The 14,235-nt window shown below is 48.3% G+C and overlaps 1 protein-coding gene across 1 annotated transcript in view; it reads left to right on the forward strand.

Moving 5' to 3' along the window:
- The window catches only part of ZNF8 (zinc finger protein 8), a 41,513-nt gene extending 29,396 nt beyond the window's left edge, over window positions 1-12,117 (forward strand). The window contains exons 1-4 of the mRNA XM_030297481.2: window positions 34-229; window positions 5,734-5,860; window positions 6,159-6,254; window positions 9,672-12,117. Coding sequence (XP_030153341.1) covers window positions 164-229; window positions 5,734-5,860; window positions 6,159-6,254; window positions 9,672-11,110 — 1,728 coding nt within the window. The 5' untranslated portion in view covers window positions 34-163 and the 3' untranslated portion in view covers window positions 11,111-12,117. Of the gene's footprint in view, window positions 230-5,733; window positions 5,861-6,158; window positions 6,255-9,671 lie in introns of the transcript that reaches the window.
- The last annotated feature ends 2,118 nt before the right edge of the window (window positions 12,118-14,235 follow it).

The raw sequence follows: 14,235 nt of genomic DNA on the forward strand, positions 1-14,235 counted from the left end.
AGGCCCTGAGGCACGCCGCACGGCCTTCTGGGAGTTGTAGTTGCAGCGTCACCAGCGCGGCCGCCATTGTCCCGCGGGCGGCGAGTGGAGTGGTCCCTGAGGCGGGGGCTGCTCTCGGGTTTACGGCCGCTTCGGGCTCCTGTTCTCGACCTGTCGGTCCAGGATGAACCCCGAAGAGGAAGCGACAGCACTGGAGATGGCTACAGGGCTGCCAGCGGAATGGCTTCAGGTAAAGTAATAATAATAACGATTGCAGCGGGTCCAGCGTCTCCCGCAGGTATTGGCCCTTTAACCCTGGCAGCGCACGGTGAGCAGGGCCCGGGCCTTATCCCCCTTTACACATGAGAAAACTGAGGCGCACTTCAGGGCGCGCTGACTGGCCCGACTGGTGAGGGTGGAGTTTGGATTCGAACCCGGGCCATCAGGTCCCCCAGTGCGCATGCTCCCCTAGTACGCCAGTTTCCTTGTTCTGGGATGGGGCTTAGTATCATTTCCTAGGACCAGGCTGGCCCGGCTCCCGCCGATTGCTTTCCCCGCGAAGGCCATCTGCCATGTGGTGGTGTCAGTGGAGCGCCGAGATGGCAGGTATTTCCGAATAGAAATGCTTTAATTCACGGAGCCAGCAAACACTCCCCGAGAGCCCTGCTCCGCGAGGCCCCTGGCCAGGGGGCTGGGCACAACCCCTGAGGATGATGACAGGTCACCAGGCACGGCATAACTGGGGCGGGAGCGACTCCCGGGGCTCCTTCCCAGCACCGCTCCCTCGCGGGGGCTGTGGGCGAATTGCACACTGGGCGGTCCGTGCCTGCAAGGCCATCTGGGAAGGTGCCTGTTTCAAAGATCCTGCAATTGTAGACAAAAGTGGCCGCTCCCTGTGTTCTCCATAAAGTGCTGTCTCCACGTGGCAGAAACCAAAAACAATTCATAATTCCTGAAGCTCCGCAACTTTGAAATTCTGGACTTACTGTGTTTTGTTGTTGTTGTTTACAAGGATTTGCATTATTTCAGATTTTGTATGCAAAGTGAGATTATTGATAACCTTAGATTTGCATGTTTTCAGATATGTGTTATGCAGATTTGCATTAAATCACACTTTAGTGGGGCGCCTGGGTGGCTCAGTCGGTTAAGCGTCCGACTTCAGCTCAGGTCACGATCTCGCGGTCCGTGAGTTCGAGCCCCGCGTCAGGCTCTGGGCTGATGGCTCAGAGCCTGGAGCCTGCTTCCCATTCTGTGTCTCCCTCTCTCTCTGCCCCTCCCCCATTCATGCTCTGTTTCTCTCTGTCCCAAAAATAAATAAACGTTAAAAAAAAAATTTAAAAAAAAAAAACTTAAAAAAAAATCACACTTTAGTTGGGCACCTTGGTTGAACATTTTTTTTGTGTGTGTGTGTTTATTTATTTTTGAAAGACAGAGGATGAGCCGGGGAGGGGCAGAGAGAAAGGGAGACCCAGAATCTGAAGCAGGCTCCAGGCGCTGAGCTGTCAGCACAGAGCCCAATGCCGGGCTCGAACTCACAGACCGTGAGATCATGACCTGAGCCATAACCGACTGAGCCACTCAGAGGGTCTGACTCTTGATCTCAGCTGGGGTCTTGATCTCTTGGTGGTGAATTTGCCTCCAGCTGGGCATGTGAAGCCTACTTTGAAAGAGAAAAAAAATCACACTTTGGTCTGCAGTGGATGGAGGGGGTGGGGCAGGGAATGAGCAATGTCAGTGTAAAACAGTAATTAAGGCAGTCAAAACAGATTTTATTCAGAAACTATTGCAATAGAGGGAAAGAGACTTCAGTATAGAACTGGACTCAATTCCAAATACTACAAGTAAAAGTGGGAATTTCTAGCTGGGTTCTGGGGTGGGTATAATTCTTGCCAAACTGACCTAGGGATTCTTGCTGAAGCAGGCTAAGTGATCAGATATTACCTGAAGGATTCTGTGGGATGAGGACTTTGAAAAGATACAGAGAATAATTAGATATGGTGGGTGGGGATTCTGACTAAACCAACTCTTTTTCTTTTTTTTTTTTTTTTTTCTGACTAAACCAAGTCTTATGAAACTGGGTGATGCAAAGTGGACATAGAAGCCCAGAGGTCAAGGCCTAGTTGAGAAAGGGGTTCAGAGGAACGAGACTCTCTCAAGGAGAGTCTGTCAGCAGTAAGATAAAGTGTATTAGTTATCTGTTGCATGTAACCCAAAACCTAGTGGTCTAGAACAACAATAAATATTACCTCAGTTCTGATAGCAGGAATCCTTGAATGATTTAGCTGGTGGTTCTGGCCTAGGCCCATGAGGTTACCATCAAGATATCAGTGTGGACTGCTGTCATCTGAAACTTGACTGGGTTTGGAGGATCCACCTCCAAGACAGTTCACTCACATGACAGTCCCTCCCCATGTGGGCCTCTCTGTGGAGCTGCTTGAGTGTCCTCACAACATGGCATCTGGCTTCCCAAAGAGTAAGTGGTCCAGGAGATGGCAAGGTAGAAGCCCCAATGCCTTTTGTGCCCTGGGGTTAGAATTTACACACTCATTGGTACGGTATCCTGTTGGTTGCCCAACCCTATTGGTTGTCAAACCTGCACAGTATAGGAGGGGACTGCATAACTACACAAGGACTGGGGACCACTGGAGGCCATCTTGGAGGCTTGCCACCACAGGAGGCAAGGAAGTCGAGGGCGTTGAGGTCCAGTGTATAGCTTTCTGTGGCTGCTGTAACAGAGTACTAAAGACTTGGTGGCTTAAAGCAATACACATTTATTCTTACAGTTCTGGAGGTAAGAAGCCTGAGATCAGTTATACTGGGCAGAGCCACCCCTGGAGGATCTAGGGGAGAATCGGTTTCCTCACCTTTTCTAGCTCTAGTGGCTGTAGTCCTTGTATTCCTTGGCTAATGGCCCTTTGTCTGTCTTCAAAGCCAGCAGCATGGCATCTAGCCGTAGTGGTCACATTGCCTTTTGTCTTCTGTAGTTAAATCTCCCTCCACCTTCTTAGAAGGACACTTGTGATTGCATTTAGGGCCCACCTGGATAATCCAGGATAGTTTCCCCATTTAAAAATCCTTTTTTTTTTTTTTTTTTAATTTTTTTTTTCAACGTTTATTTATTTTTGGGACAGAGAGAGACAGAGCATGAACGGGGGAGGGGCAGAGAGAGAGAGGGAGACACAGAATCGGAAACGGGCTCCAGGCTCCGAGCCATCAGCCCAGAGCCCGACGCGGGGCTCGAACTCACGGACCGCGAGATCGTGACCTGAGCCGAAGTCGCCGCTTAACCGACTGAGCCGCCCGGGCGCCCCTAAAAAATCCGTAATCAAATTCACAGAATCCCTTTTGCCATTCATGGTAACATTCACCAGCTCCAGAAACTAGGACCTGGGTATCTTTGGAGGCCATTACTCAGTCAACCATAGCCAGGCTGAAAGAGGCCATCCTGTACCCAAAGGTGAAAAGGAGCCATTCAAGATTTTTTAAAGCAAGTATAGCTTGGGTTTGAGAAAGAACATTAAAGCATCTGGGAAGGTGGGGGTCGGAGAAATACGGAGAGCTAACCGGGATGCGGGGAGGGGCCAGTGACCAGGTGTTGGATGATGCCAGGGTGGCCTGGTCAGCTGTGGGAGTGTGTGGAGTAAAGGAGTCTGATAGCCCATCTCTCCGGGCACCAGTAGTGCAGAACAAGAGGAGAGCCACAGGGGTCTGAGGTGCATGAAAAAGCAAGGAATGGGCTCCTGCTAGAATTCCAGGAGGAGACGTGAAGGACTCACGTCATGCCACTGAGAGCTCTTCTGGCCTGGAGAGATCAGTACTCAGTGGGCCTGGCGCCTGGGCTGTTACTGAGGACCCATGCAGAGTGGGTGATAGTTGAGGGGGCGAGGCAGGGAAGGCAGGAGGCACAGGGAGCATGTATCAGAGCTGGAGGACCTGAGTGGGATATGAGGACACGGGGACAAGAACAGAGACTTCTGTTCCCAACCAAAGGGTTCTCATGCTTCCTGAACAATTTTTGTCACAGCTGTATGCCACCTGTACTATAATTTCTTTAAAATTTTAAAGCCTTCTTGTGTTTCTCTTAACATACCCCTTCATGATTGAGGTAGTTAGTAAGTGATTGTGATTTGCATTTCCCTGGTAGCTAATGATATTGAGCATCTTTTCAAGTGCTTATTCAGTATTTGTATATTTTATATTTTCCTTGAAGAAATACCCATTTAGGTCCTTTGCCCTTTTTAATTGTGTTGTCATTATTATTGAGTTGTAAGAGTCCTTTATATTTGCCAGATACAAGTCACATACAAGATTTGTGATTTGCTATTAGTATTTCCCAGTACGTGGATATTTTTTTTTACTTTATTTTTTTAATTAATTTATTTTTTTAATTTGAGAGAGAGAGAGAGAGCACGAGTGGCGAAGAGGGGCAGAGGGAGAGAGAAAATCCTAACGAGGCTCCATGCTTAGCAAGAGCCCAGTGTGGGGCTCAATCCCACAACCCTAGGATATTCACCTGAGCCGAAACCAGGAGTCAGATACTGAACCAAGTGAGCCACCCAGGTTTCATTTTCTTGATAGTGTCCTTTGAAGCACAACAATTTTTAATGTTGATGAAGTCCAACTTACTTATTTTTTTCTTTTGTTGCTTGTGCTTTTGCTATCAGATTCTAAGAACTCTTCGCCAATCCAAGATTGTGAAGATTCATTACTATATTTTCTTCTAAGAGCTTAATCGTTTTAGCTCTTACGTTGTCTTTTATCCATTTTGAGTTAACTTTTTATATGGTGTGAAGTAGAGGACCGATTTTATTCTTTTGCATCTTGTCCTGTAGAAAGTGTTTCACAACCACTTATTCCCCATCACAGCCCCCAAGGAATGATTCTTTGTAGACAGCGAAGCATGGCAATAGAAGTGGTTACCTGCTCTATGCTTCTTGAGGAAGAAGTAGCAGAGTCAAAACTCAGATCCAGAAATATCTAGCTTCTGACAGTGGCCACACCGAGCCCACAGAAGGGTTTCATTTGTAGGACATGTTTTAGATACGTTGCATCAACTTACAAAAATTAAAAGTTTCATTTAAAAATGTGGCCTAATTTTCAGCTACTCACTAGAGATGGGCAGTTCTGACCAAATGAGGCCTGAATTTCCCCCATGATCAGTTGGTTCTGAGTCCCAGCTGCCCCTTCAAATAGGGCATATATTACCCATCACCTGCAGTGTCACCTCTCACAGGTTAAGTACCCTTGTAGGCTCTTCCAGTAGCCCACTTCAGTCTTTGATGAGCCTGCCTGGTCCCTGAAGATAGGTGAGTTTCTGACTCCAACTATAAACCCCTCTTTTCAGGTAGGATACTGAGTCTTGCCTTGAATCTGAGAGTTATTTAATGTATCAGTTAGATTTTACTATGTAACAAACTATCCTAAAGGTTAGTAGCTTAGACCAGTAACTGTTTCTTTAACCCACAGATCTGCAAGTCAGCAATTTCTGTTTGCACCTGCACCTGTCTGAGATCAGTTGTAGGTCAGCTGTGGGTGGCTTCCATCTTGCTGGGATACGTTCATATGCCCTCACTATACAACCTAAACGTGACAGTCCAGTAGGTGCCCAGTGAGACCTGACTTGGCATTATTCAGAATGTGCACTCTCTCAGGACACTGGCCTGCCCATCTTCTGCTTCCCCATTCCTCCTTCTCTTCCTAAGAGCACTGACGGGGGCAGTCCAGCTGATCAAGAGTATGTGTGTGATATTTCAGGAGCCGGTGACCTTCCGGGACGTGGCTGTGGACTTCACCCAAGAAGAGTGGGGACAGCTGGGCCCCGCCCAGAGGACCCTCTACCGTGACGTGATGCTGGAGACCTTTGGGCATCTGCTCTCTGTGGGTAAGGCCTGCTTCCCCAGCTGATGATTGGATTCCTACAGGGACTTATTTTTTATGGGTTATAGGTCATAGGGCCTCTGGTATGAGGACTTGATCTTGGGCTGGGGGACAGGGATCTTGCATTCTCATTCCTTGTGGTACGTACAGGCAGGAGGAGGTTTCGGCCCTTTTCTGTCCCAATGCAAAGCCGTCACCTTATTGTGAGATGTCCTCATGCCCTATCAGGAGTGTAGGGCTGGATTCTGAGCTGGTTCTTTCTGTGGCAGGTCCCCACATCCTGTGTCTTTCCCTTGTTCCAGGGCCTGAGCTTCCAAAACCTGAAGTCATCTCCCAACTGGAGCAAGGGGCTGAGCTGTGGGCAGCGGAGAGAGGAATTGCCCAGGGTCACTGTCCAGGTGAGAAGCTGCCAAGTGGGAACTCCTAATGGGAGCAGCCCAAGAGGCGACTACAGATGTGCTGCTTGGAAAGGGTGGTGTGTCAGGGTCCCCAAGACCCCAAAGAGCCAGTGATTACAGCGAAAGAATATAGAGGAAAGTCGGCAAGGAGAAAAGGCAGATGGGGTGAAGTCCAGAAGCCAGCCAGGATTCCACAGTTCCTTCCTAGTAGAGTCACACTGTACATGCGTAGTTCCCACAGTAGTGAGTTGTGACGACACATGAGGAATGCTAGCTCCCAGGGAAGCTTGTTAGAGGCTCAGTGCCAGGGTGTTTTATTGGGCGCTGGTCACTTAGGCACCCTGTGCCTGGCACAGAGCAAGATTCCAGACTCGCAGGAGAGAGCAGGTGTTCACCATAAACCATACTGTGGGCACAGTTTGGGCACAGTGAGCCACTCTTATCAGTTAGGGTGGTGGGAACTCTCTTGAAATCCAAATTCCCACACACAGCCCAGGGCCAGTCTCAAAACTGGCCCCTCTGCCCCTCTAAGGATGGTAGCCTTAGGCCTGCCCTGTTAGCTTTTCTCTGTGTAGGAGGTCTGCGCCCTGCTCCTGTGTTCTCTGTTCTTCTCATCCGGGCTCTCCCTTCTCTGAGCACAGAGACCATCTGCCTCTCCTCCAGTGGTCAGAATCCCACCCTGTCCTCCCTCTCATGTTCTCTCTTGCCACCTCAGTGTGCCCTTGCCACAGGATCATTTCTAATGTGTGAGCTTGCTCTCCATCTTCTCCATTTTCATCTTTCATGTCCAGATTCTGTAAACCTGTTCTCCACACCCTTGTGTTCTCTCAGCAACAAGGATTGTATTCAGCTCTAAATTTCTGAAACCTGGGCTAGAGTACTCAAAAAAAGAAGCAATTTTTTTCACAAAGCAGCCACTGCCGCCTCTGACTCAGTATTCAGTGGCAAGGCTTATGGTTCTGATTCTTCTGGCCTTTCCTTGAGGTCATGGCATGGATGCAGCAGCTCTGGCCATCACATCTGTGCTCCAGGCAGGGGGTGTGGATGTGGGAAGAATAGTGCCAGTAACATTTCACCCCTTTTATCTGAATGAACTCCAGATTTCGTCCTATGATGTCTCCTTGGTCAGGACTGGGTCACATCTACCTGCCCTTATGCCACTAGGGAGTCTGGAAAGGAGGCCTAGATTGTCATAATTGGCTTATGCCTGTCACAATCCCTTCTCTGGGACTGGTGCATTGGTACCCTGAAGTGCGTTGGAAGAAGTAGGCTATGACAGTGGGATACACGGCCAGCAGTACCTGCTGCTCAGCCTCTGACACCACCCAGGGCTTTTTGACCTGCAGGGAATCACATGTACCTCCACAATGAGGTGTAGCCTATTACCCGAGGGCAAAGGTGAATCTGCAGCAGATGCAGAAGTACCATGTCTCCTCTGAGGCAAAAGAGCCTGAAGTGCCCCACACGTTTGACATCCTCCAGTCCCCAGTGCTGGCCTGCACCCCCAGGCCCTGAGCTAACTCCTACCAGGCTAGTCCCCTTCTGGATGCCATGGTCCCCAGCGGACCATAAACTTCACCATGTAAAACGTACAATTTAGTGGTTTTGAGTATATTCACAGATTATACCCATCACCACTGTCAAGTTCGAGGACATTTTAATGGCTCCAAAGTCACCAATTAGAAGTACCGTGATTTGTTTCTACCCATATGACACTTGTGACACCAAATGTGTGGGGTTTTTTCCACACCAACAAACCGTTCTCCAACTCTCCAGTTACTAGGTGGGTGTCCAACAATTAAGTCCAATTCTGACACTATCTACCTGGAGTTAGTGTAGACCCCACAGCCTGAGGACTCTGTCTCTTAAGAATGCCTCCACTTCAGATGCCAGTTGACAAGTCAGGGCATCCCATACCTCTGCCTGACGAGCTATAAATCAGGGGTTCCCATGACCCTCTCCTTAGGTTCAGTAATTTGCTTTTACAGCTCACAGAACTCAGGGACACTATTTATTACTGGTTTATTACAAAGGATAAAATGAACAGCCAGATATCAGGGGTTGGGGTCTGCTGGCTCTGGAGGTGAAGGAAAGGGCCATGGAATGTAGTCAGTCTCGTGAAGCTGGAAATGGCACGGAAACAGATTCTCTCCTAGAGCAGCCAAGAGTCATCCAGCCCTGCTGATACCTTGACTTGGGACTTCTGACCTCAGAACTGTAAGAGAAGCGTGGTCTCTTAAGGTGATAACGTTTGCAGCACGTTGTTAGAGCAGCTACAGGAAGCTGATACCCTTGCCTTCGCTGCACTGTAAGAAAGTGGGGAGCCCGCCTGCCTGCATGCAGTTCTTGTTCTGGAGGATTCTGCGACCTGGGCTGGTCCTCCCAAGGTGTCCTACAGACATGAGGGTACCTCTACTTGGGTATCTGAGCTACCAAACTTCGGTTTTCTAAAACTGAGCTCCTTGTCTGCCTCCCCAGCCTGCTCCTTCGATGGTTTGCTCAGTAGCCATTTCCCTGGCTCCTGAGGACTGGGCTTTTCATGTGTTGGGGTTGCAGTTTCTCCCCAGCATCAGGGGCCAGACAGTGAGTATTTCAGGCTGTGTGGGCTAAGTATACTCACTATTTGTTTTCTGTTCTCTCTGAAACGAGTTACCATAAACTTAGCAGTTTAAAACAACACCCAGTCGTTATCTCACATTTCTGTCAGTCCTGACTGGTTTGTCTGCTCCAGGTCTCACAAGACTGAAGTCAAGGTCCTGACTGGGCAGGGAACTCAGAGAGAATCCACTTCCAGGTGTGGTCAGACAGAATGCAGGTCTGTGAGGCCACAGGATTGGGGCTCCTGTTTCCTTTGAGACTGTTGCGGAGGAGTTGTTCTCAGGAAGTGCACCCATTTCCCGACTGAAGTCCTCCTGTGCAGCTAGCCTCTCCCTTTTACCTCCTTCTGCTTTTAAGGGCTCTGGGGGCCACTTCAGGCCCATTCTGGTAACCCAGCATCATCTCCCTATTTTAAGGCTTCAGGTCAGCTGATGAGTCACCTGCCAAGTCCCTTCATAGCAGTACCTAGATGAGTGCCTGATTGCACAGCCAGGGACATCTTTAGAATTCTGCTTCTGTCATACACCCTTCTCTTTTTTTCCTGCAGCCCTTAAAAACATAAAAAATACTCGTAGTTGGGGGCTGTAGTCTGCCAGCCCCTTGTCTAAGGCCAGTGCCTGGGCCTGTGGCAGGTACTTGGGAGATTTTTGTCGAACGAATGAAAGCATGAGACTGTTTCTGCAGACGAGGCACTTGGTGTCTGCACAGGAGCAGAACTGAGATTTTCCTAGAGGTGGGAGGAGTAGGAAGGATGGAGGCCCAGCGTGTCCTCTCTGTGTTTTTTCCGCCAACTCCCTCAGCTCTTTGGTACTCTTTTAGGCTGGGAACCTGGACCCGAAAGCCAAGCGTCACCCAAGGAGCTGGGCCTTCTTGAGGAGGAGCCATCCCATGTTGCGGAAAGGGAAGGCTTCCTGAGGGACACTCCCTGTCCCACCACACTAGGGAAACACTGGGAACGTGAGCGCCAGGTACAGGTGCCTGAGAAGGGACAGGATAATTTGAGGCGATTGGAAGTTAGCCTTGAGGAAGTACCAGTTCAAGATAAAAGCTATGAAAGTTTCAGACCTGGGGAAAACAGTGTCCTGAATGCAAACCCAGATCCATCCTCGGAGACTTCTAGGAGAGACTATCTCTGTGCTTACGACTCACAGGCTATAAACTCGGAAGGTAACTCAAGCTCAGTCCAGCAGACAGGCTCCTCCGGCAAAGGGCCGTGTGACAGCAGTGACTGTAGCAAAGCTTCCAGTCAGGCCGTTCCCATTACAGAACTCACCCGAAGCCAAGTACAGGATAAACCCTACAAATGTACAGACTGTGGGAAGTCGTTTAATCATAATGCACATCTCACAGTGCATAAGAGGATTCACACGGGAGAGAGGCCTTATATGTGCAAAGAGTGTGGGAAAGCCTTCAGCCAGAACTCCTCCCTGGTTCAGCATGAGCGAATCCACACGGGAGACAAGCCCTATAAATGTGCTGAGTGTGGGAAGTCTTTCTGCCATAGCACACACCTTACTGTCCATCGGAGAATTCACACCGGAGAGAAACCCTATGAATGTCAGGACTGTGGGCGGGCCTTCAACCAGAACTCCTCCCTGGGCCGGCATAAGCGGACACACACCGGGGAGAAGCCATACACTTGCAGCGTGTGTGGGAAGTCCTTCTCACGGACCACGTGCCTCTTCCTGCATCTGAGGACACACACAGAGGAGAGGCCCTATGAGTGCAACCACTGTGGGAAGGGCTTCAGGCACAGCTCCTCCCTGGCCCAGCACCAGCGAAAGCATGCTGGGGAGAAGCCTTACGAGTGCCGCCAGAGGCTGATCTTCGAGCAGACGCCAGCTCTGACGAAGCATGAGTGGGCAGAAGCCCTCGGCTGTGACCCACCTTTGAATCCAGATGAGAGGGCTCACCGAAGCGACAGGCCTTTTAAGTGTAATCATTGTGGGAAATGTTTTATTCAGAGCTCGCACCTCATCCGACACCAGATAACTCACACCAGAGAGGAGTCCCAGGGCCGGAACCGGCGACGGCTTGAGCAGTCCTTTGCCCGGGGCTCACACCTTGCCCGGCATCAGCACACACACTCCAGCGAGAACCCTGGGGGTGGGACAAAGGCAGGACAACCCTCGAGCCGAGCGCTTGCCTTGTTTGACATCCATGAAATCATGCAAGAAAAAAACCCGGTTCACGTCATTGGGGTTGAAGAGTCTTCCATGGGTGCTTCTGTGTTATTTGACATCAGAGAATCCTCATAGGAGAGAAACTCTACAGATGACTTTTGAACCACAGGTACAAAAATGTGGTAAGTCCACATAGTGCATTCAAAGAAAGGGGGACTGGGGGTAGAAACGTCTAAAGCGACCTCTGATTCTTAAAGAAATGGTGCTTCCCAAATACTGGAGATTGATGGTTCTCAAATCTGCCAAGCCCAGTGCCCCCTTTAACCACACGTGTTTTGTGCTGTTCCCTCTATTACTGCAAAATGAATTCATAGGTAATGTAACCCACACACATGTATTGTAAAAAATCGATATACGGCCCCTTTTTGTAAAGCATAATTAAAACAAAAGTAATTTATGGTAGAATGATGTGGACTGAGTTGGTGCGGTACCTCTCCACGTGACTGTGTGGGCCATTGTGCCTGAACACCTACCTGGGGCATTGCCAGTGCCGTCTGGCACATGGGATATGGTATTGGTCATGCAAATAGTCCGAGTGGCATTCCTGTATGGGATGTGATTTTCCTAAGTGGTGACTAACTCTTGCAAAAGTTTTGGACAAAACAAAATACCATTGCATTTCTGGAAAATTCTGTATAAAATTCTAAGCGTGCAGGGTTAATTTGTGTTTCTATGTGAAGTTGACTTAGGATCTCAGTTCACACATGACAGACTTGTTTCACAGATTTGTACATGGTCCACAGGAGCCAGCTCTGCACTTCACAAGAGCACACTTGGCCCCCACCCACATGTCAGCTGCACCCATGCCCAGAGCAAAAGACAAAAAGGCCCCCATGAAATTCTGCTACATTCCCTGGGCATGTCACAGATCCTTTTGAAAGCCGTTGCCTTGAAATTGCCAGCGTTGCTTAAGCCAGAGGTTTTCCATCAGGGGTGGATTTGTCCTCCAGGAGACATCTAGTGATGTCTGGAGACATTTTTGATTGTCATAACTGGCAGAAGAGAGGGGTGCCACTTGGCAACCAGTGGATGCTGCTGAACACCCTCTAATGCCCAAGACCGTCCCTCAACAAAGAATTACCTAGCCCCAAATATGCCAAAGTAAGGAAACCATGCCCAGAACTACAGCCAACTTTTCCAGAGTCTAAATTGATCAGGGCTGCACTAACAGTCCTATACCTTTGATTTTAACAAATGATATCATTAACTGATTTATACCCAATGTGTCTAGGGGCCCCTGGGTGGCTCAGTCGGTTGAGCAACTGACTTCGGCTCAGGTCATGATCTCACGGTTTGTGAGTTGGAGCCCCGCATTGGGCACTGTGCTGACAGCTCAGAGCCTGGAGCCTACTTCTGATTCTGTGTCTCCCTCTCTCTCTGCCCCTCCCCCACTCATGCTCTATCTCAGAAATAAATAAACATAAAAAAAAACCTTTATACCCAATGTGTCTTATAGTAGTCTTTTTGACCATTTTGCAGCATTCCTAATTGGTGTGAAAAAAGAAAAAGAATCTACTTATTTTTCTGAGTAATCTAAATTTTAGCATTGTAGGGGCGCCTGGGTGGCTCAGTCGGTTGAGTGTCCGACTTTGGCTCAGGTCATGATCTCACAGTCTGTGAGTTCGAGCCCTGTGTTGGGCTCTGTGCTGACAGCTCAGAGCCTGGAGCCTGCTTTGGATTCTGTGTCTCTCTCTCGCTCTCTCTGCCCCTCCCCCGCTTGTGCTCTGTCTCTCTCTCTCTGTCAAAAATAAATAAACATTAAAAAAAAGGTTTTTTTAATTTTAGCATTTTATCATGGACATCATAAAACATAGATAAGCCCCACTTTTGACCATTCCTCTTCCCTTCCCCATCAATGGTGTGGGGTGCAGCTTTGGGAATGTTCTACCTATCAGTGCCCTATGTGGAGGGGAGCTCCAGTGGTAACTTCATGGTTCTAGGCAGCTGTGGAAGACAGGCCTACAATTGTCCCTTTCCCTCCACCTTGGCCCACAAAATGGCAGCTCCTAAAGGGTCTCAGAATGGTTGCTGGGTGGGCTGAAGTTACAGTGGCCTCAGTGGGTAAGTTGGGAACAAGCTTGTCACTCGCCTCCCTCTCCAGGCAGCAGAGATGATTACAAATGTTTCATTTCTCATTTCGGGTCGTGTTTTCTAGGCATAATGTTCCTACTGATTTCCTTATAGATGTTTTGAAACAGATAAACTCAGAGGAAGTTACTATAAACTACGGCTTTATCAGTTTATAAAAGTAATGCAAATTCTTTACTGTAAAACATGGAAGATGCACAAAAGTAAAATTTAATTCCTCATACTTCCACTATCCAGAGATGGTCATTACGATTAAGATTTTGTTAATTTCCTTTGTAATTTTTTCATAACAATATAAATGTATACATAGAGTGTACATGTGGGTATATAGATCTTATGCTCACAAAAAATATATTTCTAGTTGTGTCGTATTTAGAAAATTGGAATCCTTTCTAGTAACACATGCTTCTTAACTGTTTTGGGGGTTTTTTTTGAGCATTTTCCTCTGGCCATGAATCTCATGTAGCTTTTTAAATTACCTTTCAGGAGGGTTGTAGGAGCATGACCACCTAGCATTTTACCAGCCTTGACTTTTATCCAAAAGTGGGGGAGTCTTTTCTACATGTTTCCAGGGAGAGTAAAAAGTGATACAGCCTCTGTGAAGGGCAGCTTATCAGTTGCTATCTAAAATTACAGACACACACAGGGTGCCTGGGTGGCTCAGTCTGATAAGCTTCAGACTTCGGCTTAGGTCACGATCTCGTGGTTCACGAGTTCAAACCCCATGTCAGGCTCTGTGCTGACAACTCAGAGCCAGGATCCCGCTTCTCAGATAATGTGTCTCCCTCTCTCTCTGCCCCTCCCTCCCCCACTAATACTCTGTCTCTCTCTCTCTCTCTCAAAAATAAAACATTAAAAAAATTTTTTTTAATAAAAATTAAAATTATAAATACACAAACTCTTTGTCTCAGTAAACCTGTTGCTGGGAGATATATTTGTACATTGTAGACTGTACATGGTTTCACTATGGTATTGATTTCAGAAGTAAAATTTGTAAACAACCTCAGTGTCCACCCTGGGGAACTGGGTTAATGATTGCTGGAATGGAGCATGACACAGTCTTAAAAATGGGGACTGTCTTGGGGCGCCTGGGTGGCGCAGTCGGTTAAGCG

The sequence above is a fragment of the Lynx canadensis genome, chromosome E2 (assembly GCF_007474595.2).
Source record: "Lynx canadensis isolate LIC74 chromosome E2, mLynCan4.pri.v2, whole genome shotgun sequence".
In the NCBI taxonomy this organism is placed as follows: Eukaryota; Metazoa; Chordata; class Mammalia; order Carnivora; family Felidae; genus Lynx; species Lynx canadensis.